Raw genomic sequence first — 26,610 nt, forward strand, 5'->3', positions numbered from 1 at the left:
ATGCATTAAAGTTGCACATTTCATAAACAAGAATGCAGAGGTTCAACTAGCACTGGGGAACTGGGCTTCGTCTGTTTTGCAACGCAACATGGAGCTCTTGTGTTAATTAATTATGCATGTTGGTCCTGTATGTTATTGATGTATGCTGTTGGGGGTTCTGTATTTTAATTATTTGTATGCCATTTCATTTTTTGGAATAAAGCCACTTTTGACAGGACAATTTTAGGACTTCATTTATTTGTATTCATTTTGAAAATAATTTTGTATTTTGTACTTTGTAATTTTTACTTTTATACTTAAGTACATTTTTACACCGGGTACTTTTTATTTTGTACTTTGTAATTTTTACTTTTATACTTAAGTACATTGTTACACCGGGTACTTTGTATTTTGTACTTTGTACTTTTACTTTGTAATTTTACTTTTATACTTAAGTACATTTTTACACCGGGTACTTTGTATTTTGTACTTTGTACTTGTACTTTGTAATTTTTACTTTTATACTTAAGTACATTTTTACACCGGGTACTTTTTGTACTTAAGTACATTTAATTTGAGGTACTTTTTTACTTTTACTTAAGTAACTTTCTTAATGGGTACTTTGTACTTTTACTTAAGTAATTGTCAAGTAGAGAATCAGTACTTCTACTTAAGTAAAATATTTTTGTACTTTTTCCACCACTGCCGAAACTAGGGTTTTTTGACCCCAGGGGCTCACTGGGGACAGGGAGGAACTCCTTATATGGTCAGCACCCTTTATAGTAGGGAGGATTATCCAAAAAATAAGAAAAGATAAGTGATATTTGAATTAAGTGAAATCACTGAATCACCTTTAATGACTTTGGCAAATGTTAGTTTTGACATTTTCACTGATAATGAAAAGCCCAAAATAGGGACGCCCGGACGCTACATTGAAAGTGGTCATGTAGGTCTGTGATTTTAGAGTGTGACTACTGTACATAATTCCATGAAAAGTTACGGTTTTAGTTTTCTGCCCGACAGCAACGATACTGGGTAACCAATTTTTTGTTTTCCTTTTGAAAATGACCGCCAGCCTTTATGCACTACAGGGGCTGCGTACTGTATGAAAAGTTGTCTTGGATCACTTCATATATTTTCTTTATAAAAAAAGAAAAAAGGTATCCAGCCTGTACTTTCCTTCCATCTTGGATTGAATGTATTGGCTAATTAGTTCTCCCATTCATCAACAGCAGAGCACTACTAGTTTGACACTTAATGACATCGAAAGATTTACTTTTCCACATTGAAAATGAATCATTTTGGACGGTGCCGCGTGAAAGTTCCATTTCAGTATGCTATCTGAATCTAAAAACTAAGGTGCAGTTGAAGGAAATTGGCTGGAAATGCTGACTTCAAATCAAAATGTCTATAATAAATCACAAACAAAATGCACACAAGTATATAAAAGAAAAGATATTTAGGAGCTGTTAAGATAGAAAATAGCACACATTTTGGTGGGAGCTTTGTGTAAATGGCAAGAAATATTATATTCAAGACAATTCACCTTTTAAAGGTGAATCTTTTAATAAGACAGTACACAGTATGAATCATAAAAATCACATTTAAGTTAAGCACAGTACCCCTCATAGTGGTAGCCTTCCTGAGCAAATAAGCCACTTATATGAATGCGATACTTGTGTCAGTCATGTTTGCATCATAATACGGAATTGGTCAGTATCCCCCCCAGCCCCAAATAAAAAAACCTTAAATAAAAAAATAAATAAAACCAAAATCCACAGTTTGAGTTTCAGTGTTGTGCAGTTGGCCTGAGTAGCATGTAGTGCCTTCATCCTTAATGTCCTGTGTCCAGGTCCCTCATATAGTCCTGAAGGGCCTGTAGCCTGGCATCAATCTCTGACAGCTCAGCAGCACCGGTGTCTATGGAGCGTTCTGGAGTGAAGATATGAAGCAATGGTTGGAATTCAAACCGTGGCATTTTGTGATGGTACAATATTCTGCATGTTTGCAGGAACTATTATCAGGTAGAGTTTTAGTCCATGAATGATGTACAGTCATGTGGACAGGTTACCTTTGTCTGTCTTCATCCTGTATGTGGGAGTGCTACATAATGGCTTCCTGGTCAACAGGTTCCCTCTGTCACGGACAACGCTAGGACCATTGTACATCCGATTTCTTTCTCTGAAAACAGTGAGGAAAAAGTAGTAAAGAAGGGGTCCATCGTTAAATATTTAAAATGTTATTCCACACTAGTGGAAGTATTTTTTATGATATGGCAATATGGCTTATATCTGATATCATACAGTGTAGTGTAGTATGTGTTATTTATAACAACCTAGTCTAGTATTTGTTTTTAAAACATACTATAGTAGGGCTTATTCTTGGGGGAGAATAGTTGGCATTTGGTATCTCTGTCTTTTTTTACTTTAAAAGTAGTGTATTTTTTTAATTTAAATGTTTTGTGTGTTTTATATTCAATTCAAGTCGATAGTGGTCGGATTGGGCTGAAACCTAACCCAGATATGTTATACATCATAGATAAATCGCAGATAGTTGATGTGATACACTGGCTAGTCTCGCATAGTCACCTAATGAAACGTCTGGGGACATCTAAATTCAATGTAGGGGCTAGAACTGAGTGGGAACAATTAATATTACAGAACCAATGCAAAGACTTTAGGGTGATTCATCATCATATTAGGATGGTATCAGAAATATTGGTTGTGAAAGCAGAATAGGCGTAGCTTTGTTAGCAGACGTTCTTTCCGCTGTTCTAGAACCAGCCTACATTTAATTTAGGCTACATTGAGACTATTAGACCTGGCACAATGTGTCCGAGTTCTACATGGATCCTGTCATGTTGAAGACATACTGTACATTTGTACAGTATTTTGACAACATAGTACAGTATGGCCTATTTTTGCCAATAGAGAGTATGCGCATGCTTAAAGTGAATGGCACATCGAGTGGCAAATCGAGTGGCAAAGCAACAGGCAAAGTGAGTTTAACATTGTTTAATGTTGTTTAATGCAATCAGATAAGACTTTTCTGTGTGGATGTATGGGCTGTCAACCCTTCCTGGTTTGATGATGATGTCACACGCATACCCTCTATACAGTATGGCATGGTGTGTTGTATTTCTGTACAGTACGTAATATTGTTGAAGACAATACAGTACCGGTAGGTGTGGTATTTCTGATCATAAAGTAAGGCATTTTTTTTCTTTTTTTTAAAAGATATATTTTTGGGCTTTTTCTGCCTTTATTGATAGGTTGAAAGTAATCTGACAGGAAATGGGGAGAAAGGTGGGGGGAAGACACGCAGCAAAGGCCGTCGAGATCGGGAGTCGAACCCGTGGCACGCCGGCAGGCTGGCTCAGCAGCCTAGGTGCTCAGACGGTTGAGCTAACCGTCTGGGAAGTAAGGCATATTTTTTTACGACATGGCATAGTATTAGTTAATGAACTACTTCACCTGAATACAAGAGGTCTGTCCATTTCCTCCATGTCTACAAGTGAGCTTTCAGAGGAGTTCCTGCTCCCTCTACGCTCCACAGATAAACTCTTGCCTCTGCTGCCAGCCCGGCTCTGCTGGGGATAGACCTCTCTTGAACGTGAACGGCCCCTCTCTGGGATGACGGGAGATGTCAACATGTCCCTCCGCACTTTTCTCTGTCTAATGGGAGGGGGGCACAGAGTTAAGCAGTTAAAGGAGCATTCAGTGAATTGGAAAACCCCCCGGTCCGCCCCGGTAACAAGATGTCCACATGCACACGCACTACAGTGGTAGGACGTGCAACAGGTCAACAGCACGCACACCAAGGCGCTCGATCATGATTGGCGGAAGGCCCCGCTCTATCCTGATTGGATGAAGGCTGTGCCACCTAGCCAAAAACGAAACCTAAGGTTTTTTGACGCCCAGGGGTTAACTGGGGACAGGGAGGAACTTCTTTGGGCAACCACACTACAAAGAAGTGATATTTGAATTAAGTGAAATCACTGAATACAGTACCTTTACGCTCTGTGATGCTAAACAGCCAGAAATGTATTGGTGTGTTGTTTTTTTGTAACAGACCAAAAGAGACATACCAATTGCAATTAAATAATACATAAAAATAGCAACTCACTTTTTAAGGTCTGCTTCCTGTTGTCTGCGCTGTTTGTCTTCGACATAAGCAGTTGGGTTAAATCGTTGTATCTGTGACCCTGAAAATAATTAATACAAATTGTAATGGAAATGCAGACTGGCACTGTACAGTACCGGTATATTGTTATCCACGTTGTTGATTACTTTATTGAAGTCAAACCAAAGAAAGAGACAACGTCTCAGTCTGTGTGAGAAAATGGCAACAAGCACAAGCACCATCAAAAACCATTACCTGTGGGAGAAGGTGATGGCCTGGGAATTCGAGCACGGGGCCCTGAGGAGTCTGCTCTCCTCCCTCTTTCCTCTGACCGTAGTGCTCTGTATTCTATCCTTTCTCTTGACCCTGAGCGAGCCCTGATCACTGTGTGCCCTGATCTCCGCTCACGGGACAGCGAGCGATAGATTTCCCCATCACCCCGAGAGCCAGCGCGGCCAGAGTGGACAGGTGTCACCCTGCTACGGACAAACACAGAGATGTGTCCATATTTTAGCTAAATGTGGAGGTCGGATAGAACTCAAAGAAGGACAGAACACACAACACAATAGTTGGGTCGTATCTGATACTTCCGTGACCGTGGAGAGCAAAGGTCAGTTTCTCAGTGGAGTTATCATCTATGAAGGTTAAAAAACAAATTGAGCCCCTCACAATAAGGCAAAATTACCTAAAATTGATTCTGCTTTAAGTAGCATGTGACATGTCAAATTAGGGGTTTTTCATGATTCTGAATCCATTCCAAGCATTAGTTTTGCACAAAAAACACTCCTTGGGCTAAAAACGGCCATAGCCACATGCCCAAATGTGCTGACCTCATCACATTTGTGATGACGGCTAGTTTGACATGTCACATGCTACTTAAAGCAGAATGAATTTTAGTAATTTTGCCTTATTGTGCCTGTCAACAGGTTGTTTATGGTGGCCATATGGATTTGGGGCTCTAATGAATTTCCCCCGCATTTTTGCAAGGTACATGGGGCCAGGGCTCAATTTGTTTTTTAACCTTCATAGATAATAAATCCACTGAGAAACTGACCTTTGCTCTCCGCGGTCACGGAAGTATCCCACGACCCTACTACAAGTGAATGAATGAGAGAGAGAAAAGACATAAAAAAGATATACATGCTTAGATTGTCTAACCCTCTCCGTAGTACTGCCAGTTCACTCATCAGGCTCTTGACTCGAATCTGCAGAGCACACTCTGATGCCTTGAGCTCCTCCAGCTAGACAAAGCAATACAACAAAACGTTAAACCAACCGACAAATACCAACTTCACTGAATAGTGACTAGTTTGTAAAGTAAAAGAAAGCACCACCTGCTCCACTAACAGAAGTTGCTCCTGAACTCTCTTGCTTGCAGAGTGCTGACTTTTAGCTCTCTCCTTCAGAAGCTGTTCCTCCAAAGTCCTCACCACATCTCTGTTCCTCCATGACTCCGCTCCGGCTGTGGAGATGCACCCCCCTTGCTGAAGGCGCTCCAGAGCCTTAGCCATGGCATCCTTCTCCTCTTTCATCAGAGAGAGTCTTGAGGACATAAGATAAGTAAAGCATCATAACTTCTCTTATCTGTTGGCTCAGGATAATGACAGACCAAACACACACACACACAACGTACTCTGATCGTAGTCGTTGTATCTCGGCACGGTCTGCTGGTTTGTGACCTCCATGAGATGTGACGGCATTTAGCTCCATCCTCAGCACTCTGATTTCTTTCTGCAGGGCAGCAGGGTCCGGTTTCCCCTGGTAGGGCAGAGGCAACGGGTAGTGTATCCTGTGAACAGATGTAACAGTGTTATATAATTACACAAAATATGATACAAATAAGTGCTTCTACCTGACTTAATTCTCCATGGTTCATGTGTATAAGAATGCATTAGAGGTCACAGCTCCTTTAAGTCTCCTCCTTGCCCCCCGTATAAATGCCTTGCCACACCTCCACCTCTTCCTTCTGTATTTCCGCATGGAACGAGGTGGGTGTCTTTGTTGTTCTCTGTATAACAAAATAAGCATTGTACTTGTTGCACAATGATTTACACAGTGTTTGTTCAACTCTGTTTAGAGAGGAGTCCTTGCACTACTAAGAACTAACGTGGAGACGTGTCTGTTGTTATTCTTTGTCAGGTATGTTACGTTTTATTATTTGTTGTGTTACTGTCGCGCTGGGTTCTGTATTTCCGCATGGAACGAGAGAGGAGTCCTTGCACTACTAAGAACTAACGTGGAGACGTGTCTGTTGTTATTCTTTGTCAGAATAAACGGAGGTTGTCTCTAGAGTTCTGGGTCAGTCTAGTCCCTTCAACACAACGCAGAGAGAGACAGACTACACCGGTTACACAGAGAAGGGAAATAGAGAAAGTAGGGGAACGTCATTCAGAAAATGGTCCGGCTGGCCGGGATTAGAACAGGAGAGTGCGGAGACTCACTGATCAGGCCATATTTTCTCCCATGCGGTATGTGCCCAAACCACTTGGCTATTGGGTTGCCCCAGGAATTCCACTGCTTTTCGGGGGGTTTCAATTTATGCAGAAAATGAGGCACATTTTGTTTTACAACATAAATTACACCCGTTTACATCTCAGTAACTGCCTGTGTGATTCAAAACTCTGTGTGTTCATTTGCGGGGTTTTTTAAAGTAATATATCGCAGCTCAGTCCATAAATATTGTGATAACATTTTCAAGCGATACCTCCCAGATCTACAAACTCAAACAACATAAAGTAATAATTGCACAACCCTGGTTAACTTGTAGTGCATGTCAATCTCCAGGGTCCCGTCTCTTTATAGTATGGACTACACTCTTTGATCTACAGTAGAAACTGCCAAAAATTATGTAAAAGATAAAAACACAGAAAATCTATATCTATGCTTAATCAATTATTTCTACACCCAATAATCTAACATGTCAAAATTATGTCAAACCCGATCCCGACGACATTTGCTGCATGTCACTCCCCATCTCTCTCTCCCCATTTCCTGTCAGACAACTGTCCTATCAATAAAGGCATAAAAAGCCCCACTGTCACCTGTAAGAATATCCAAAAAGAGAGGCACAAACCTGTCAAACTCCACAGTGTAGATGAGGATTAGATATCTTTTGGCACTGAGAGCAGGAGACTGCTGCTGGCCACGGGGGCGGCCCACAACCCCGGCCTTTCTGTTACGTAGGAGCTCCAGATCACCATATGTCAGGAGGTCAAGGGTAACAGAATCACTAGTCTGTAGGAAAAGGTCATGTCAAGGCCATTCTTTGAGATCATGCAACTGAACAAGAATGAGTACTCATGGGAACTTGTGTTGAAATGGCATACGATAACGTGTGGCTAGGTCTTTATTTTGTAGCCTATCAAAAGGACCCTCTTTTTACACTTAAAGTGTAAAGTGGTCTATACCTAGCCTGGGATCCAGTTTGGAAGACTTTTTGTTTTCCTCACTTGAGAAGCAAAGCGAGAAACAAAAAGTCTGCCGAACGGAGTGATTCAGTCTGGATTATAGGCTAGTCTATAGAGCGTCGCAGTCCCGCCCCCTTTCATGACGACGCCAGGCCCAGGAAATGATTCCCAATGCATTTTTCCCAGACATTTCAAGTATTTATTTAAAGATGGTTACGCCGCAGACAAAGCCAACTCGAGTCGTGACAAATCATGACAATAAACACAATAATTTGGACCAAACAAATAATTACAAAGAAGAAAAACAACAAAAAGTGTTGTAACCTGCTGTTTTTTTTTTTTTTTGTCATGATTTGTCACAACTCCAGTTGGCTTTGTACGAGGCTTAAAAGGTCTTTAACTAAATACTTTTTGAAAAGTCTATGAGGAAAATGAACGGGGAATCATTTCCTGGGTAGGGGACGGGACTGCGACGCTCTATACACCATCACCACTAATAAAAGTGATCTACTCAAAATAATGAATCCTTCTATTGTTCTAATGACTAAGACGAGACAGTGCTACAAATATCACTTTTCTCATATATCAAGCTGCCTTCTGATCTTAGTGCCTCTGTAAAACCACCACTTTCCCCTCAATTTTCCATTTCCTGTTGTTTTTTTATCCAAAAGACCACAGGCATCTTTCCGCCTTTCATCAATTTAAACAAATTGAAAAAGGAATAAATACAATAACATTGCAATAGCTATATCATTTGACCAGGCCTATTTTCAACACCAGTAAGTGAAATGTGAGGCGTACCTTTTTAACAGCACTTTCCAACATGCTACAAAAGATAGGGAATTGCTTGAAGTTGCCAGTTTTGCGAGTGAGGTCCTCAATATCTACAAAATAAAAGAACAGTTTAAGTCAGTGTGTTTGGTTGTGCCTTATATGGAGCAATGGATTAATGTTCATGATATGCGTCGCTCACATGCCGGCACAAATTCTCCCCTCCATTGATCAGCCGTCATAGAATCAGAGATCTCGACGATCAGCAAACTCTTCGCCAATTCTATCTTCACAGTGAACTCCACACCTCTGAAAACGATATCCTCCAGCACCTCTGAGCCCACCTCCATGGCGCTACAGTGTAGACCTATATGTTCAAACATCAAAGTTTTGTTATTGATAGTAAGTCCAATGCAATCCATGCTAAAGTATGCATGTTATTATAGTATATCAAATAGCACTTGATAAAATGTATAACGTCCTAAGTGGTAAACCAAAGTGGATGTACTGCAGGCTACATGTATTCTATTCATGTGTACTAAGGTCATCCATCTGGACATTTTACAGAGTGTACTATAGTTTGAGGTCCCAGAGAGTATTAAATGGGGGTCTGTGGCTAGTGGCATATTAGGCCTATGCATAAATATAAAACTGGGGGTCCTTGATATTTAAAAGGTTTAAATTTGAGAATCACTGCTCTGCAAAAGAAGGCAAAAAATGCATTTCACTTTTACAATTCTTCAAACAACTTGTTATAACACATTGATCTCTCTCAGGTTCCCAGATTGATAACAAGCATACGCTGATCGCCCCAACAAACAAGCTATTCACAACAAGCACAATAAACTACTTTTATATATATATCAAATCATCCTATTTTCTATCGACTTTCCGTTATCATGACATCACTTGCGATACGACATGTCGGATGCATGCAGGCAGTTTTTGGCAGGCGGTCGTTTTTCGGCACAAAACCCTGAATAGTGAGATAAACGCTAACACGGGTCGTCACTGGGCAGCTAGCTGTGCTCTGTGTCAAACGTTATTCCGCTGTCAATAAACGGGCTAAAAAAACAATTCAAAACACATACGGTTTTTACCTTTCGGCGTTGCCTGGCGATGAGCTCAAATATGGGTAACGTGACAGATTATATAGCTACGCCTTGAAAAACATAGCAGCCATAGCCGTGACATTAATATGTCCTAAAGATATTTGGTAATAAGTAAAAACCACCAACAATCATCAATCACAGACTGCAAAATGATGGAGCGCCACAACAACCGGGAACGTTGAACTCTTCTTCTACGTACGCTTGTCTTCTTCTCCTTCTTCTTGGGAGAAGCAGCAGCAGGGTCATCGCACCTATAGGTGTACTACTGCCATCCACGGGTGATGACAAGGACATACTTCTTGTCTTTAAGGGAGAAAAATGGTAACGTATTCTAATTTAGTTATTAAAGCAGGCTGGTATACCGTATTTATAATGTCAACTCTAACACAAGCAGCACAAAACACAACGTGTTTGTGTTGTTAGATAGGTAAACGTCTTTATAAACCCTTAGTTCCGTAGATCAAGCCTATACACATTGATTGATTGATTGATTGATTGATTGATTGAAGTATTTATTGATTGGAGAATTACAGTACATTTCAAGCACAACTCAATACAAAACTGTTTACTGTGGACTAAACCAAGCATAAAGCATTACACTTGTTTACAATAGGGTCCACCATGTTCAATTCATCATAACATTTAGAGACGTACAAATATACACTTCTAATCTTCTATATAGCCAAAAACAGTTGACAATTAGGCTACACATTCTTTTCCAGATATGTTGGGTCCTGTCTAGCCTTGGAGGATCAATATGATTGATTTTGACATTTGTAATAACTAAACTTTAATTGCGCGCTTGTATTTTATATGGTAGGTGCAGGTGTTGGGCCATGGTATTGGGGGTTAGGTGTTGTTTCTCATTTTAATTTAGTTTCTAAGATATGGTTTAGTAGGCTATAGCCTACCAATGCCATCAGACAGACAGAAAGTGTCCTTACAACATTCCACTGTGTGAGAGCTTTTGTAGAAAACAAATCTGGGCCTGTAAATGTTTGATGAACGTGCGCACCTGTTGCATAATATAAGAGACCCGGAGACCCCTCCTCTCTGCATGCATGCAGTCCGCACAGTCTATGACTGTTCCCATGGAGACATAATATACAGCCATAACGCTTGTCGCTTGGTGTATACTTCGTCGTAGGACCGCGTCGTGCCGCTGGGAAAGTGTGCCAATCCACAAGCTCACAACGGACCGGGTCCGTGACGCGCTGTGAGCTTGTGGATCGACTATTAGTTTTTTGGTTTTTTTTCCCGCGGCGCGCGACACCGTAGTAAGACGCACTATACATTGTTGGCGTAAAAAGAGAAGTTGAGTTGGTTCACTTGGTTCAGTGGACGGAGTCTGAAGTCTGAGGTCCTCCTGTCTTGTCTGTCAGCGCAGCGGATCGAAGAAAAAAACAAAACAAGCCCGCGGTCACGGTGGTGGAATGCAGTCGCGGCGGGGGAGGCATGTTGTATGTTGAGGAATGACTGTCTAATGGTCTTCCCCATGCAGAGCAGCACATGGAAGAAACAGAAAAGTCCGGGGATCTCATCTCCCATCTCCAAGGCCCCCGAGAAACAGCAGGAGTGGCTACAAGTGGTTGGACATGCAGGTTTGTTGGATGGATCATCAGCCTTGCTCACTTTGCTTTACATCTTTTTTCGTTGGATAAGATTCTGTATGATATGGTACCATTTGGAGAGATAACAGGCATTTGATTAAAAAAAGAACAATTCTTCTACATTCTCTAATTGTGTAGACTTATGGTAAATGAAGTGATGCAGATGTACATTACAATAATGTGTAAATGTCCATTTGGTTTCATTTTACACTCTTTACACTCAAGAGTTAAAGATCTATAAGAGTCCATTTGGTTACCAACTCTCCATCATTCAGCTTGGGACCACCTGGAACCCCTCACTGGTGGTCCCCGGACCACTGGTTGAAAACCACTGCTTTACATGGCTGCCTTCTTGAGGCAAGCAGCTAAATTATAAGGCCTTTTGAAACTGACTTTATTTAAAATGTCACCTCTTTTTGCAGGAAATTTCCTTGCAGGGGACTATGGTCTGCTGCTGAAGAGATTCTGCAAACGGGAGCAGCAGTGTTTCCAGGGGCTGATGGAGGACACCCTGAAAGCGTTTGTGCCAGCCTACCATGGTGTGGTGCAGCGAGATGAGCAGGATTACAACATGATGGATAATCTACTCACTCATTTCAACACTCCGGCCATAATGGACTGCAAGATGGGCAGCCGGTAAGTGTAAGAGCTTTATGTTTTCTAGACCAGTCGTTCTCAAAGTGGGGCCCCCTAAGCAAAGATCTGCCACTTTGAAAACATTTGAAAAACTCTTAAGAATTTGGAATCATTTTGAAAAACATGGATGCAAATTATCTTCTCTTTTGGGGCCACTAGGGCACAACATCTTTTGAGATGGGGGTCTGTGGCCAAAGGCTTATCAATTTGGGTGTCTTCATATGAAACACTGTTCTAGAGTAGACAGCTAAGCCTGTTTGCTCACACATCCTGTTTGCTCACACATAGCCTACTTGAGAAGAGCAAATAGTGCTTAGGGACTGTCTCTTACAGTACGTACCTTGAGGAGGAGCTGCTGATGGCAAGGGAGCGACCTCAGCCTCGTAAAGATATGTATGAAAAGATGGTGGCTGTGGATCCAGCGGCCCCCACAGCCCAGGAGCAGGAGCAGCAGGCAGTACTCAAAACAAGATACATGCAATGGAGGGAGAGCCTGAGTTCCACAACAACACTGGGCTTCCGGATAGAGGGAGTGAGAGTAAGTACTAACTGTGTGTTTTGTCTTTGAAACCTAGTTGATTGATCCAAGTTGGAACACGATCGATTGATTGATTAAATTAAACATGCACCCATCTGACCACTTAACATGGCAGCCGTGTTTTATAAGTGGGCGCTGATCATGAAAAGGTTGAGAACCACTACTGTGCTACAGCACATTAAAAACTTGGGAGATAGACAGACTAGTACCCTCAAGATAGGGTACAACAACTGTCATGTCACTGTCATAATAATATAACCACAACATCATTGGGTGTCTTCCGGCACGGTCACTGTGTATGTCCTCAATGCCCTGCCAGAAAGTACAAATATGCCCCCCACAAAAAAAAACAAAAAACCCAAAGATGAAGCATTTGCTGTGCTACAGAGTGGCATACAGTTCCACCTACTGTAGTTCTGTATTCTATTCTTTATCTTCTAATTACCTCTGCAGCAAGCAAATGGAGTGTGTCAGACAAACTTCAAAAGGACCAAATGTAGAGAGCAGGTGATCGAGGCTCTGAAAATCTTTTTTGATTCCAACACCCAAATTGTGGTGAGTCTGACCTTGTTATTAACTTTGAGTTCACTTCCAAAGTTTCCATTCTTTGTTTCCTCTTTTGAAGTTCTCTTCTCTCGTTCTCTCTTCAGCGGGGATATCTGAGGCGGCTGAAAGAGTTACGTCAGGTTCTGGAGACATCACACTTCTTCAGAATGCACGAGGTGGGATTGATTCTAGTTATCTTTTGCCACAGCTTATTAAATGTTGTGAACGTGACACTGGAAAGTTAGTTGTCGTTCAACTGCAGTGTAGTTGTCAATTGCAGATAATAAGTGAAACAACATATTGCAGTGAGCAACATGGAGATTTGTATAGTATAAAACACAAAATCATTGTGAAATTAGCGAGGGGGGGGGGGGGGGGGGGGTAATTTTCACTGATGACATGCCAAAAATAGGGATCAGATTAAGTGGTTAAACCATACAGTACAAGCTACAACCAGCACGAACACTTCTTCTCCCTCCCTACAGGTAGTAGGGAGCTCCCTGTTGTTTGTCCATGATGGAACAGGGAATACAGGCGTCTGGATGATCGATTTTGGAAAGACAGTGGCCCTACCACCACCCCTCACCTTGGATCACCGCACTCCCTGGGTAGAGGGGAATCGAGAAGATGGCTACTTATGGGGTCTGGACAATCTCATTGACATACTGACCAACATTCTTCTGTCCCTCGCCTGAAATCCATTCAGAAATGGTCCGGGAACTGTCACTGCCACCTATACCTTATAATGTAAATGGTTAGGAGTTGGGACTCTGAGTGGATTGGCTCCTGCAACATCAGTGTTGGGATTGAAGTGAACTCTGGATAGAAATATAGCACATACCTGATAACTTACACCAGCATGTACATATGTACATGTTACCAGAACAAAATGGACGTCCTGTACAAGTGGTACATTGGAATAACAGTAGGCTACATTTAGGCTGATTTGGAACCCATGACATTCTCGCACATCAGACCACACTAATCTACGTTATACAGTATACTTGCACTTACGATACATTGCATTACATGATTCATGTATACGTATAAGTGCACTTACAGCACAATTAATTACAATATTGTTGCTGTTTGGCGGAAACCATGTATCTCCATATTTCATACTTGGTCCTAGTACAGTTACTACAGTACCACGCCAAAGCAGCAAAAAGTTGTCTATTTTTTGCTATTTCTGAAAAGACTACAAGGTTTCCACCTGGCAGCGATGATACACTGTAACGACACTTACAGTTCATTACATTATAAGTCTGTATACAGTAGGTGCAGTTACAGTATGTTAATTACATGCACTTACAGTTCATTACATTACCCTGTAACACTTAACCGCACAATACATTACACATTCCGACTCAGAACCCATGACATTCTCACACAAGCCTGTATGTAGTCCAGTAATTTCCACCCTCAGTGCGAACAACAATAGACCAGACGTTTCTGGCTGGAAACAGCTTGGTCAGCAGTTTCGGAAAATATATTATTATGCTAACAATACAAGACTTTTGGAAAAACCTAGTTTACTATAAACAGCCTTCTTATAGTTCTATAGAAACCAATGTACTAGGAAGTATAAGCTTAATGGACAACTTATCCTTATTAAAATGAAGCCACATTGTACCAGCAAATTATGCCAAAGCTTGACTATGATGCAAAAAATAAACATTGTGCCTTGTTATCTGTCTTTTCATTTAATTTTGAATGGTCCCTTAATATTGAACACCAACTGTTTTATGATGTTTAGCAAATATGTCTGTTGTTTGTGCCTAAATGACTGTACACTTAAGCCATTGTCACATTGCAATGCTTTGTGCTTGTCGATATGCTATTTTGGCAATTTTAGAAATTAAAACGTTATTTTTTTTTAGATTCAATTAAATGTTTCAACAAAATAGAGAAGCCATTCCACATACAGTAAATGTTTCTTTATTTTCCCTGTGCCTCCTACACACAGACAATGGAAATGTACCAGAAATGTATTCATGTATTTAATACTGCTTTTCATTGGTTTTGCCTGACTGCATCGATATCTAACTCCCACACCTGTGCACTCAGTCATTTAATCATCAAAAGCTAAGCAGAAGAACTCTCTGTTCTCATCTCCATGATTAAAGGCAGAGCTGACTGAATAAAGAGGCCACTCCGTCCTGTCTGTCGGAGACCTGTGTTCCGAGAAGCACACTTTTGTACTCCCAGAATATGATTGTTAGGTTCAAAGTAACATGGCATAACCGTTATGCCATGTTACAATCATTGTCTACAACACGTTATGCCATAACGTGTTGTAGACAATGATTGTGTCCAACAGTAAAAATGATGTCCACTTTTGCTAGCTAGAATAAACTTGCTAAAAATGGTTACCACCTTTACTTAAGTAAAAGTACAAAGTACTGGCATAGAAATAGTACCAAAAGTAAAAGTACTTAAAATCTTACTTGTAAATATTTTACCATTGCACTTTGTTTCAAATGTAAAGTGCATTATAAATAAAATGTAGACTATTATTATTATTATTATTATTATTATTATTATTAATGTATTTTTGAGTGGTGCAAACCACTCCAATAACCAGCTTTGTCTGTATCTATGTATCTATGTATGTACCTGTACATGGGACCACGTACAGATGAGCATGGTTGCTATGGTTAGTGTGTGACGTAGTGTGTGAACAGTTGCACCACTCAGTTCACACGGGTGTGATTTTTGTATTAACAATCTAAATCTACAAAGTAACTAGTAGTAACTCAAGTTTTCAAATAGTTGTAGTGGAGTAAAAAGTACAATATTTGCCTCTGATATGTAGTGGAGTGTGGAGATGTAGGAAATCCAGTGGTGTGCACAGATAGACACTAGGGGGTGCTAGAGCTAGCCTGGCTAATAAGCCAGACTAATATCACACAACACTGTCGCGGTATATCAGTCTGGGCTGGCTCCACTTGGATTTCATTTCCCGGGGAACATTTTTCTCTTTGACGCAATTGGTCAGAGCTACTGTCAGTCAAAAGTCTCAAGCATTGAACGTCACTGTACCAAAGCCCGCCTATATTGCATACCGTGTCCCGATTGGTCCGACCTGTTCTCTGCTGTAGGAAAGAGGCGTGCTACTGAGCCTCGCCAGACCGTAATCCGCTGGTAGGCAACTTTTTTTTGCCAACGGCTGATTCGGTCTGGTTTATTAACCAGGCTATGCTAGAGCACCCCCTGCCCTTTTGGCAATGTGCCCTTTCGGGAAAAAAAACCTTTTCCTTTTTTTTCTTATTTTGTACAGTTACACTGTACAGTATGTGGACCATGGTAACATTGATCAATTGTTGATAAAAAGCTTCTAATATATTATTTAGGCCCCACAATCTATAAATCTCACACTATTAAGGCAACCGGCCGGTTCCACGCGCTGCACAAAGTGCCCTTTTTTCCACTTGAGCACCTGCCCCTCTAAATGTCTGTGCACGCCACTGAGGAAATCGACATACGGTACTCATCTAAAGACCTCACAATTGTACTTGAGTACAGCACTTGAATAAATGTAATAATGAGTTACTTTCCATCACTGGTCTAGGTACAATCAAAAGCAGGGGGGAGTGTGTGTGTGTCTGTGTGTGTGTGTGTGTGGGGGGGGGGGGGGGGGGGGGGGGGGGGTGTCTAGGAATGATGTCAACACTAAAGTGGACACATCAGACAGCCTCTCTCACGTTATAGAAAATAGACGCCTCCTCCCCGCTGGCCATTCTCCAGCCGATCTGTGATGCGAGCACAGCAGACATTTTCAGTCAATGGACAATTGCATTAATAGGTTTGTTTCATTCTTCTTTACTTTATCTCTATACTTCTTTGTTAGATTGCAGATAAGGCATAGATTGTAATAGTATTTATATATATTTATCAAGACAAAACAGTGCTTTAAAGGTGAAAAAAATATATAAGTGTATTATTATTTTTATTACAGCGGTCAAATGCCATTTTCCGTTAACCTATAGTTTTGCACTGAAGTGCTTTGCAATGTGCATGACCTTCTTCAGCTTCACATTCACACGCTGATCTGCTCACCACCAACCTTCTCATCAGAAGCCGTTAGGGGTTAAGTGTCTTGCTCAAGTAGTCGCAGTGAATAAGTCAGTAATGAAGTATTCAAGAAATGTTTCTCCTGTTCTCTTCACAGGCTATAATGTCCATTTATCCATTCATCTAAATCAACATTGATACCTTTCCATGACATTTTAAAGGTACAGTATATTTGAAAATGAGTGGTGGTAGTCCTGTGACCAGAGTGTTTTGACCCCGTTGGCGGAGGCGGTGTATGTTGGTGCAGTGGTGCACCTGGGCAGCCGCAGTCATGGCTCTCAGGAGGAGGAGTGGTGTTGGCTGCTGTTCCCGGCGGTCCATGAATGAAGATAACGCCCGCTTCTGCCTGCTTGCCGGCCTCATCCTGCTCTACTTGTTGTGCGGAGCAGCCATCTTCTCCGCTCTAGAACACCCCTTTGAGCTGCACGCCCGCCACCTCTGGAAACAGCAGCTGGACAATTTCACCCAGCAGTATACGGTCAGCCTGAGTGCCCTGCACGCCCTGCTACGTCAGTATGAGGAGGCCAATGGATCTGGGATCAGGGTGGACGCCTTGAGACCCCGCTGGGACTTCTCTGGGGCTTTCTATTTCGTAGGCACAGTGGTTTCCACCATTGGTGAGTGCCACAGCACTGATCTTTTCATTATTGCAGAGAAGCATCTCAGCTTTTGGTTCATATGGTCATCATTATATACTGTATACTGTGTATTCTATATGCTGTTCATATCTCTGTTAAGTTGTGTGTCAGTGTGTGTGTGTGTGTGTGTGTGTGTGTGCATGTGTGCGTGTGCATGTGTGCGTGCGCATGTGTGCGTGCGCATGTGTTGAGTAATTGAGTTATTACTCGTAAGCCAGTGAAACCTAATGTACAGTATGCGCAATACTTAATAGAGCTTCAATCCATATGCATCCCACAGCATCTGCATAATTGTGATGCTGCAAAGTTAAAGTTGTTTTTATGTTCCTCTTTCCAAGGCTTTGGTATGACCACCCCAGCCACGATAGCTGGAAAAATATTCTTAATCTTCTATGGTCTCATTGGCTGTGCCGCCACCATCCTTTTCTTCAACCTGTTCCTTGAGAGGATAATCACCATGCTGGCCTATGTCATGCGCTGGTGTCACGAGCGTCGGCTGAGGACTTCTGGCGTGGGGTCGCTGTCGGAGCGGAAGTCGCCTGTGGAAGAGGACAGCCTGGAGGGATGGAAACCTTCCGTCTACTACGTGATGCTGATCCTGGGAGTTGCGTCTGTGGTGATCGCATGCAGCGCTTCCACACTCTACTGCTCCATGGAGGACTGGAGCTACATGGACTCCCTCTACTTTTGCTTTGTGGCCTTCAGCACCATCGGCTTTGGGGACCTGGTGAGCAGCCAGCGGCAGCAGTACGAGGCTCAGGACGCCTACCGCTTCGGCAATGGCCTTTTCATCTTCATGGGGGTGTGCTGCATCTATTCCCTGTTCAATGTCATCTCTATTGTCATCAAGCAAACGCTCAACTGGATCCTGGGTAAGCTGGCCTGCCCCATGTGGCATTGCTGCTGCTCCTGTCACTGCTGCCCTGGCCTCCCGAGAAAACGGCGCACCCTGAGGCTTCCGCCCACGCAGCCCGGCCGACGGCGCATCAGATGCAATGCCGTGCAGCCCGTCACGTCCCGCTGTCCTGCAGGACAACACCACTACACAAACGCCTCAGTGGAGGTGGCATGTGACAGTGAGACGGAAGCTGAAGCAGCTGGCGGTGGTGCATATGTGGGCCGGCGCATGTCTGGGGAAATGATCTCTGTGAATGAGTTCATGGTGTCCAATAAGGTGTCTTTGGCTCTGCTGCAGAAGCAACTAAGCGAAACGGCTCGCCATGGCCCATTACAGACTAGCCACGTGCACCAAAATGGATTCTCTGGGGGTGTGGGTGCTTTTGCCATCATGAATAATCGCCTGCAGGAAACCAGCGTGGACAGGTAGTCCTCCCCCCTAACAAAACCCACACAGAAAAGCCATCTTCAATGGCACAGTTTTCTGGAGGACATTGCTGTAGATCTCTAAAGCACTTTGGATTCTATATATTGTACTAAGATAAGAAATGTTGTTTCCCCCCCCCCCCCCCCCCCTTCTAAACAAATCCTTTTTGATGCTATTTGTTCAACACCAAAATCAGGATGTGACAATATATGTGGATAGTAGCAGACCTGCATTCTTATTTTCACCAGTGTTTCTAAACATGGATTCCAGCCAGGCACTTAAATCTTTTTCCGTGGGCAGACAGGATAGACAGATGCATATCATTTACAGAACATCATTGTGAAGAGGGGTTTGATATCCTGAAGTGATTGGCTCATAAGCCATTGGCTCACAGGCAATCAGATAGAGGAAGCAATGAAGGGCCTCTTGAAAAGGAAAGCTGATTTAAGAGCACTGCAGATGTTCCTGTGAGATCCTCAAAAACCAATGCCTGAATATGAGGTGGTGGTCAGTATGAGTGAATGTACAAGCCTATGCATAATGTGCATTTGCCTTCTCAATCATTTAAGACACAAAGTCGTCTTACACACCTTGATGAATATACATTGTATTGGAATTGCATTTTGAAATTAAATAGAAACGGGCTCATATTATTAATAACCACTTAAACCCTCTCTAGGCTTAGTAAACTGGATCCGAGTTGGCGCTGTACTTGGACATTTTTTTTCTCATCAACACCAAATCTCTTTGCGAACAATAGCCAATAGCCAAGCTCACAACGCATCGCGATGCCCCGCCTTGTGAGCTTGTAAATCTGCTATTGGATGCTGGGGTTCAAGCGGTAAAACATATCCTCTTAATCTGTTTATGGCTAGTGAGGCCGTCAACAGATCAACAGATATCAGTTATTCACAGATAACCACCACGCTGTATTGTCTGCATTGCATACATGTATGCTCATCAGATCTTTGGATACAGCAGAAAATGTTCACAATTAGAGTTTTTCTTTAGTGCTTATTCTCAAAAATGAACACTTAAAAGGTGGAATTATGGATGAATTGTTGTGAGAATGTTAGTTACTGTAAATTGTATCCAGCAGTTAGTCAAATAATCTTTATTCAGGCTGATAACAACCACAAGTCTTAACATGTAACGTCTATACACAGAATGCAAGGTCACTGGTCATTCCAAACATATAACAATTCAGTAAGATGTTGATAAACCTTATGGTCTCTCTATTTTTGATCTAGGATCTGTCTCAGTCACCAAATGTTCAAAAATACTTAGATACTTACAGTAATACTGTACTCATTTACGTACAACAATAAGGCAGCACAGTACGGATCATCCATAACCATTTTAACTACCGGGACCTTAAATTGGGAAGGATTTGAAGGACCTTATAGTTATACAGGGATGTCTAAATATTTAATTCTGATGTACTTAATAGCTTTTCTTTGCAATTACAACAACATTGGGAAAGGTTTCTACGCATATTCCCCCAGGTACCCCCATATAGACTTAATTGCACTGTAAACTTGAAAAATCATGTTGCTGAATCCCATCATGTCAAAACCTTATTTTATGTCTAAATCATTGTCTCATATGCACAATTGCACATCCTCTCTTTTTCTACACTATACAGAGCCTGTTATTCTCAAAAATAGAGTTTGCGGACAATTGTTATATAATAAGTAGAGCCATCTCTGAATATTTGCAATACAAAAAATATTTTGACATCTTTAGAAAGTTTACAATCTCATCTTCAAGTTGCTCAAAAAAAAAGTGTTTTCCGTGACATCTGACTGATTTCAGCAGAACAAGTCACATACTATCAAGATTAACAAGTGACACTGCGGGTACTGCTGCTTATCGATTGGCAAATAACATTCAAATGGCTATTGTTGTAATATTAGTCAATTGTGCCAGGACAAAAAAACTTTCCCTGGTAGCAGCAAGAGCAGACCAAAACTCTAAATTTCAGAATTGAATACTATTATTAAAATAATAATAATATATATTTTTTAAATCAACCTGAAATCTTGTTTTCACATTTGGCTAATACAGTCACCAAGTAAAAATGTGAATTGATCTCCGTAATATAATTTGTTCTTTGAATATGAGGCAGCGAGTTGTTGCTGGGCCGTTTCTCTACACAAGCCAAAATATTATTCCTTGTATAAATATAAAATGTATATCAGACTTTGTCACACTTACATTTGTTGTATTTGTTATGGCAAGTTGTTGCTTGGCTCAGGTGGCGGGACACAAAAAGCTTCTTACTTCCCATTTCTTTCAAATTGCACACATTAAGTTCTAGTATTGACATTATTTACACTCCATTCACGGATCCTTGGAGATTCATCCTTGGAGATTCATCCTCCATGGATTTTTCAAGACCCACCCAAACCCTAGCAGAACAGGGAATGAAGGAAGTAATCAGTAAATACCACACACACACACTCACGGTCGCACGCACGCACGCACGCACGCACGCACGCACGCACGCACGCACGCACGCACGCACGCACGCACGCACGCACGCACGCACGCACGCACGCACGCACGCACGCACGCACGCACGCACGCACGCACGCACGCACGCACGCACGCACGCACGCACGCACGCACGCACGCACGCACGCACACACACACACACACACACACACACACACACACACACACACACACACACACACACAGTTATAATGCTATCTGCTTACATTGGGTGGTGTGGGCCTATACGTCTCTCTCTTCTGATAATAAGCAGAAATGATGCAGTTCCTCCTATAACACAAAAGGATGGATTGAACCAAGATTAAAGGACCACTTCACCACTTTTCAACCTATCTTCATATAATTGGTCCTCACTAATGTTCATGATAAAATAGCACAATTTTCTTCTACTTGGTTTGTGTCTCATAGCAGGGCTGTGGGCAGTTCAGAAACCCGTCCACCAGTGACATCATCGTTAGGCTTATTTTTAAACAAGATTATATATATATATATATATATATATATATATATATATATATATATATTTAGATTTTTATTATCGTGAGAACGATGGCTTCCATTTTCCCATTGGAACTTTTCAGGAATAGAAAGCCTGCAGTTTCTATTAGCTTGGATTTCCCATCGATGATATCCCATATGATCCAATAATATTGGAGGGAGGGCAGAATCTAAAAGATCCGGCCGGCCGCTTCGATAGGCCGGCCGGTTCGTGTGCTGGAATATTGGATAAATTATTTTCAGAGTGAACGTTTTAAACTCAAATCTTTGCTTCTCGGGGGTTTCCTGGAACAACATATTTTCAGATGGGGGTCCACGGCCAAATACAGATAATTCTGGGGGTCCTTGACATCATGAAAAAGTTTGATCACCACTGACATAGAAACCTATGATTGAACCTATGAACGAAATATTTCGCTCACTTACTTAATAACCAGGGTTACTGAAGTAACCTTTCTGTTTTTCAGAAAACAGTTAGGATTTAGAAGCCTTTTTTTTTAAGAATCGGCCTCAGGTCTAAATGGGTTTTAAAACACTACAAAAACAATAGACAAACATGTCTCTTCTCTTACTTGCTCTGTATGCCTCCCCCTGGTGGTAATCCAGGGAGGACAGTGGATGCTAGGACTGTGAGGACAGAGAGTAGGTCAGGCTCTTCCCCGGTGGCACTCAGCTCCTCATAGATCTCTATTAAAGAGTCATCAACAAAACAGAAGAGCAAGTTAGGGAGACAGGCTTTACAATACTAGAGGGTTTGCTAAAAATAGATGTGACATCTAGTCCATCACATCTAGATGTGATGGACACAGTATATAGGCTAATAATAATAATAGTAATGCATCATATCATTGTTGCAACTTCTAAATAAATGAATAAACTTTCTTAAACATTGTTACACATTGGCTTGATTGATTGATTGATTGATTGATTGATTGATTGGTTGATTGATTGAAAGATTTATTAACAGTATGCAGAATAGGTACATTTCAAGCACAATTCAATACAAAAAATGTTAACTGTGGACCACACGACACCACAAAGCATTACACTTGGTTACAATAGGGTCCACCATTTTCAATTCATCAGAACATTTAGACTAGAGACTCTTCTATATAACAAAAAACAGGAAATCATCATAAAAGGAGGTAAAAAGGTAAAAGGTAATTTTTAACTTTTTTCTTTTTTTACGGGGGCCAGTTCCGAATTGCTGCCGTCCGTAGGTGCCTTTTGAGAGCGGTTTTGAAGGAGTCAAGGGATTCACATGTCTGAATGACTGTTGGTAGGGCGTTCCACATTTTGGTGGCATTGGAGCGAAATAATTTTAGTCCCTTGTTTGTGCCGAATCTGGGTTGCACATGGCTTGTTGAACTCCCTCTGGTGTTGTGGGTGTGGACTTCGTTGACATTAAGGTCAAGGTATTTAGACAGGTACATGGGTATCTTGGTGGTTTAGCGAATATTGTGGACCAGACCCATTGCAAGATGCTGTACTCTGTCATCAACCCTAAGCCATTCCAGCCTGTCAAAATGGGCAGGGGTGAGGTGGGTTCGGGGATAGAGTGAAACGACAGGTGAGGAGATATTACTTTTAAGTTAACAATTAACATTAGTTTAAGGATGTGTGGTGATCAGCCCTGTCACAAATATTACCTAATCGCAATTATTACATAGTTGAAAAATGTCCATACATTTTCTAATATTTTCCAAAAGGAGCGGAAATAGCCAATCTTCAAGCTTTAAACATTGTGACGTGTTATAGGCTAAACTAGATTGGCTATTTCCGCTATATTTGAAAAACGAGAGTATAAAGTTATTACATTTGTCAGTCATTTATTTATCTGTCCTGTGAATGTTTTGTTCACGAAGCCTAAAAGCCAAACAGAAATGTCATTTGTATTTATGTTCCAATATTCAATGCCAAAAACACAATTCAATTTAGGCCTATTAATCGCAATTATATTTGCGTGACAATTCATCATCAAGTAAAATGTCATGATTTGTGACAGCCCTAGTGGTGGTGATTGATAAATGGCCCCAATGTTGTACCACACAGTCCCCCTCACTGTCCCACACAGTGGCCTCCACAGTCCACATGTCAGTGTCTGCACCTGCTACTTTGGATTCCAGCAGGTCCTCTAGCTCGGCCTCCTGGTGTAATGCCTCTGCTGAGAGCTGGGGGGCGCCAGGAAAGCACAGCAGGATGATGCTAATGTTGTCCAAGCTCCCCTGTGAAACACACGTTAAAAGGAACATGGGCACCGCTGGCTGTTATGTGATGTGATGTGATGTGATGCATGTAATGTCAGCATATCGTTGTTGTGTAGCTTACCGTAGAAACCTTGTATCTCCATATTTCATAAATTAATGCCCTACTTCATCATACTACAGCTACACAAAAATTGCCAATCAACAAGCATTAGACGTTTGTGAGCTTGTAGATCGGCTATTTTTTGAGGGGCTATAGCCTATAGGTTTAATGTTTGTTTTTAGTTCAATGTTTGTTTTAAAAACGCCATTGACAATGAAGGGAAACTTTACATCATCTTGTCCCTAACACAAACATTAAATGCCATTAACAATAAAGAGAATTTAATGTTTGTTTTTAGTTTAATGTTTGTTTTAAAAACGCCATTGACAATGTAGAGAAATTAAGGTTTGTTTTTAGTTCAATGTTTGTTTTAAAAACGCCATTGACAATGTAGGGAATTTAATGTTTGTTTTGTCACCGTTTGTTTTACATCACCATTACATCACCTAATCATAGCAACATGAGTTAAGACTTTAATATATTAGCGCCCCTCACTTCACACGAGTGTGATTTTTGTATTAGTATTAACTAATAATGAAGACCTTGGGAGTCGGGACTAAATAATTGTATCCATGGAAACACAGGTTATTTTTTCCCATTTACTAAAAAGTAACGGTTGGACATACTGTACAAGGTTTTCCACCCGACAGTAACAATATTACACATGATTTCAATCTTTTGATGAGTGGACTGTGGCACAATCCTCCTCAGTTGTACAAATACAGAGAAAGATAAAAACCCGTCCATGTGGGATTTATTTTTCTTTCTTTTTTTCTTTCTTTTTTTTTACACTCATATGGTTAAATGAACACTGAGGAACTATTTTGCCAAAATGGTTGAATGAGATGTTGAAGTGGGATGGATTGTGATGTTTTCAGGTCATTGTGCATGTCCAAGCTGAGGGCTTGTTACATAACAGTGTGACATGAGACATAGGCCAGTAACAGTCAATTCATTAGATAATAGAACCTGAGGCACTACCATAACCCAGTTTAAAAAGCCAATTGGGAATATTATAATCTACCCAATAAATATTGATTTAATGATGCGAGGGTCCATTTTGTATACATTTGTGTGTGTGTATTATATACGCATAGAGAGCATTTGCACTGAGTACTTATTTTATAATGATCCATTCATTTTGGTTCCATTTGTACAAGAGTTTCCACTCAACACTCAGCCTTTTACAGTCCACCAGTGACAGGATGAGGTTCTGACCTTATAGAGGCAGAGGTCGATCACCTGCGCGCAGACGTCTCTCAGGTCGGTGCAGACGCGCAGCCGACTGTGGATGAAGGCACACAGCTCCTCGTTGGAGATCATGTCCCACACCCCGTCACACGCCAGCACCAGGAACTCGTCCGCGGGTGACCGCTCCACCACGTACACCTCTGGCTCCGGAGAGACCATCTGCTGGTTGGCGAGTCGGTTCTCGGCCCCCTTGTAGCCGAAGTCCCCCAGGGCACGGGACACGGCCAGGGAGCCGTTGATCCGCTGGAGGGACACGGAGCCGCCTGCACTTTCGATGCGCTCCCTCTCCAAAGGGCTGTACGGTTTGTGGTCCTCGGTGGAGAAGCACACCTGCCCAGACCGGCACAGTAAGGCCCGCGAGTCGCCGCAGTTGGCAAAGTAGATGTAGCACGGCGAGATGAGCGTGGCCACCGCCGTGGTGCCTCCTTTCTCCCAGCCCTCTCGCCGTGCAACAGTGTGCAAGTGCTTGTCTGTTTGCAGGAAACCTTCTATGATGCCGCCTCTTACTCTCCCTGGGTCATCCTCTGGCCCCATTCCACCTAAAAGTGAACATAATAGGCAATATTGAATATATATTGAATTCTCAACCAATGTTGAGTATAGTTACTGTTTTCATGTTAGAATGAGTAATGAGAACTAAAGAACATATAGTTTGATCAAACCAAAGCGTGATAGAAACCTATAGTAGTTAGTAGTAGTAGTAGTAGAAACTTGTCATATTTCACCTGTAGACAGGATTTGACCCAGAAGGTGCTGGGAGCAGTACTGTGCTACACTACTGCCTGCGTGCCCATCAAATACAGCAAAGAAGCTCCAGCCTGCCAGCTCACCACCAAGCTGTGGAACGCAGTTATGGAAGTCCTCCATGTTGGCCCTCCAGCCCTGCATGCTGCCCAGGGCGTAGGTCAGGCCCCAACGAGAGCAGCCTTCCTCGGTCAGTTTGTCCAGAACAGGATGGTCCAAGTAGGGGCTCGGAATGACCTCCTCTCCCTCTCCATCCCCGGATTGCTCCCCCTCCCCTCCTGCGCCTCCTCGCCCCCCCTTGAAGAAAGAGCTGACCCTCTTCTCTGTCTCTTTGGCCAGCTGCCTCATGAACGCAGGCATCTCCACACTTCCCTTCCTGGAGGTTCTCATGGCTCCTGTGCGAAAGCTGGTGTGTGTGAGTCTTCTTCCCGTTGGTGGCAGGGGTCTGGTGTAGGCCTGATGCTGGGCCTGTGTGTGTGTCGTGTGGTGTAGCCCTGCTGCTCCAGGACTCAAAGCATGGCTGACTGACCTGATGG

The 26,610-nt window shown here is 42.0% G+C and overlaps 4 protein-coding genes across 10 annotated transcripts; 2 read left to right on the forward strand and 2 right to left on the reverse strand.

Moving 5' to 3' along the window:
* Positions 1-1,521: 1,521 nt before the first annotated feature.
* On the reverse strand, positions 1,522-9,662 carry ccdc61 (coiled-coil domain containing 61). 6 transcript variants are annotated; one of them, XM_079507684.1, is made up of 12 exons: positions 9,591-9,662; positions 8,482-8,646; positions 8,310-8,392; positions 7,175-7,335; positions 5,735-5,890; positions 5,436-5,643; positions 5,242-5,342; positions 4,357-4,580; positions 4,105-4,183; positions 3,453-3,653; positions 2,051-2,160; positions 1,522-1,911 (listed from the first exon to the last, which is right to left on the reverse strand). In XM_079507684.1, exons 2-12 carry the CDS (start codon positions 8,627-8,629, stop codon positions 1,814-1,816), a joined length of 1,569 nt encoding a protein of 522 aa, XP_079363810.1. In that variant the 5' UTR covers positions 8,630-8,646; positions 9,591-9,662; the 3' UTR covers positions 1,522-1,813. The 6 variants fall into 6 exon arrangements, with proteins under 6 accessions (XP_079363810.1, XP_079363813.1, XP_079363812.1 ...); XM_079507687.1 differs by lacking the exon at positions 9,591-9,662 and adding an exon at positions 9,380-9,580 and having other exon boundaries at positions 4,357-4,577; positions 5,260-5,342; XM_079507686.1 differs by lacking the exon at positions 9,591-9,662 and adding an exon at positions 9,380-9,580 and having other exon boundaries at positions 5,260-5,342.
* On the forward strand, positions 9,592-14,398 carry itpkca (inositol-trisphosphate 3-kinase Ca). Of its 2 annotated transcripts, XM_079507695.1 has the most exons (7): positions 9,592-9,712; positions 10,893-10,992; positions 11,424-11,637; positions 11,971-12,175; positions 12,629-12,730; positions 12,826-12,897; positions 13,207-14,398. In XM_079507695.1, the coding sequence occupies exons 1-7, from the start codon at positions 9,710-9,712 to the stop codon at positions 13,414-13,416; spliced, it is 906 nt and encodes a 301-aa protein (XP_079363821.1). In that variant the 5' UTR covers positions 9,592-9,709; the 3' UTR covers positions 13,417-14,398. The 2 variants fall into 2 exon arrangements, with proteins under 2 accessions (XP_079363821.1, XP_079363820.1); XM_079507694.1 differs by lacking the exon at positions 9,592-9,712 and having other exon boundaries at positions 10,692-10,992.
* A 2,716-nt stretch (positions 14,399-17,114) lies between these two features.
* kcnk12l (potassium channel, subfamily K, member 12 like) lies at positions 17,115-18,760 on the forward strand (the record flags this gene model as incomplete). Its single annotated transcript, XM_079507689.1, has 2 exons — positions 17,115-17,412; positions 17,772-18,760. 2 exons carry the CDS (start codon positions 17,115-17,117, stop codon positions 18,758-18,760), a joined length of 1,287 nt encoding a protein of 428 aa, XP_079363815.1.
* Positions 18,761-19,855: 1,095 nt separating this feature from the next.
* Positions 19,856-26,464, reverse strand: ppm1nb (protein phosphatase, Mg2+/Mn2+ dependent, 1Nb (putative); the record flags this gene model as incomplete). Its single annotated transcript, XM_079507688.1, has 6 exons — positions 19,856-21,168; positions 21,481-21,544; positions 22,345-22,459; positions 23,880-23,997; positions 25,298-25,869; positions 26,056-26,464. 6 exons carry the CDS (start codon positions 26,462-26,464, stop codon positions 21,151-21,153), a joined length of 1,296 nt encoding a protein of 431 aa, XP_079363814.1. The 3' UTR covers positions 19,856-21,150.
* Positions 26,465-26,610: the final 146 nt, after the last annotated feature.

This window comes from Electrona antarctica, assembly GCF_951216825.1.
Source record: "Electrona antarctica genome assembly, chromosome: 8".
Lineage (NCBI taxonomy): Eukaryota > Metazoa > Chordata > Actinopteri > Myctophiformes > Myctophidae > Electrona > Electrona antarctica.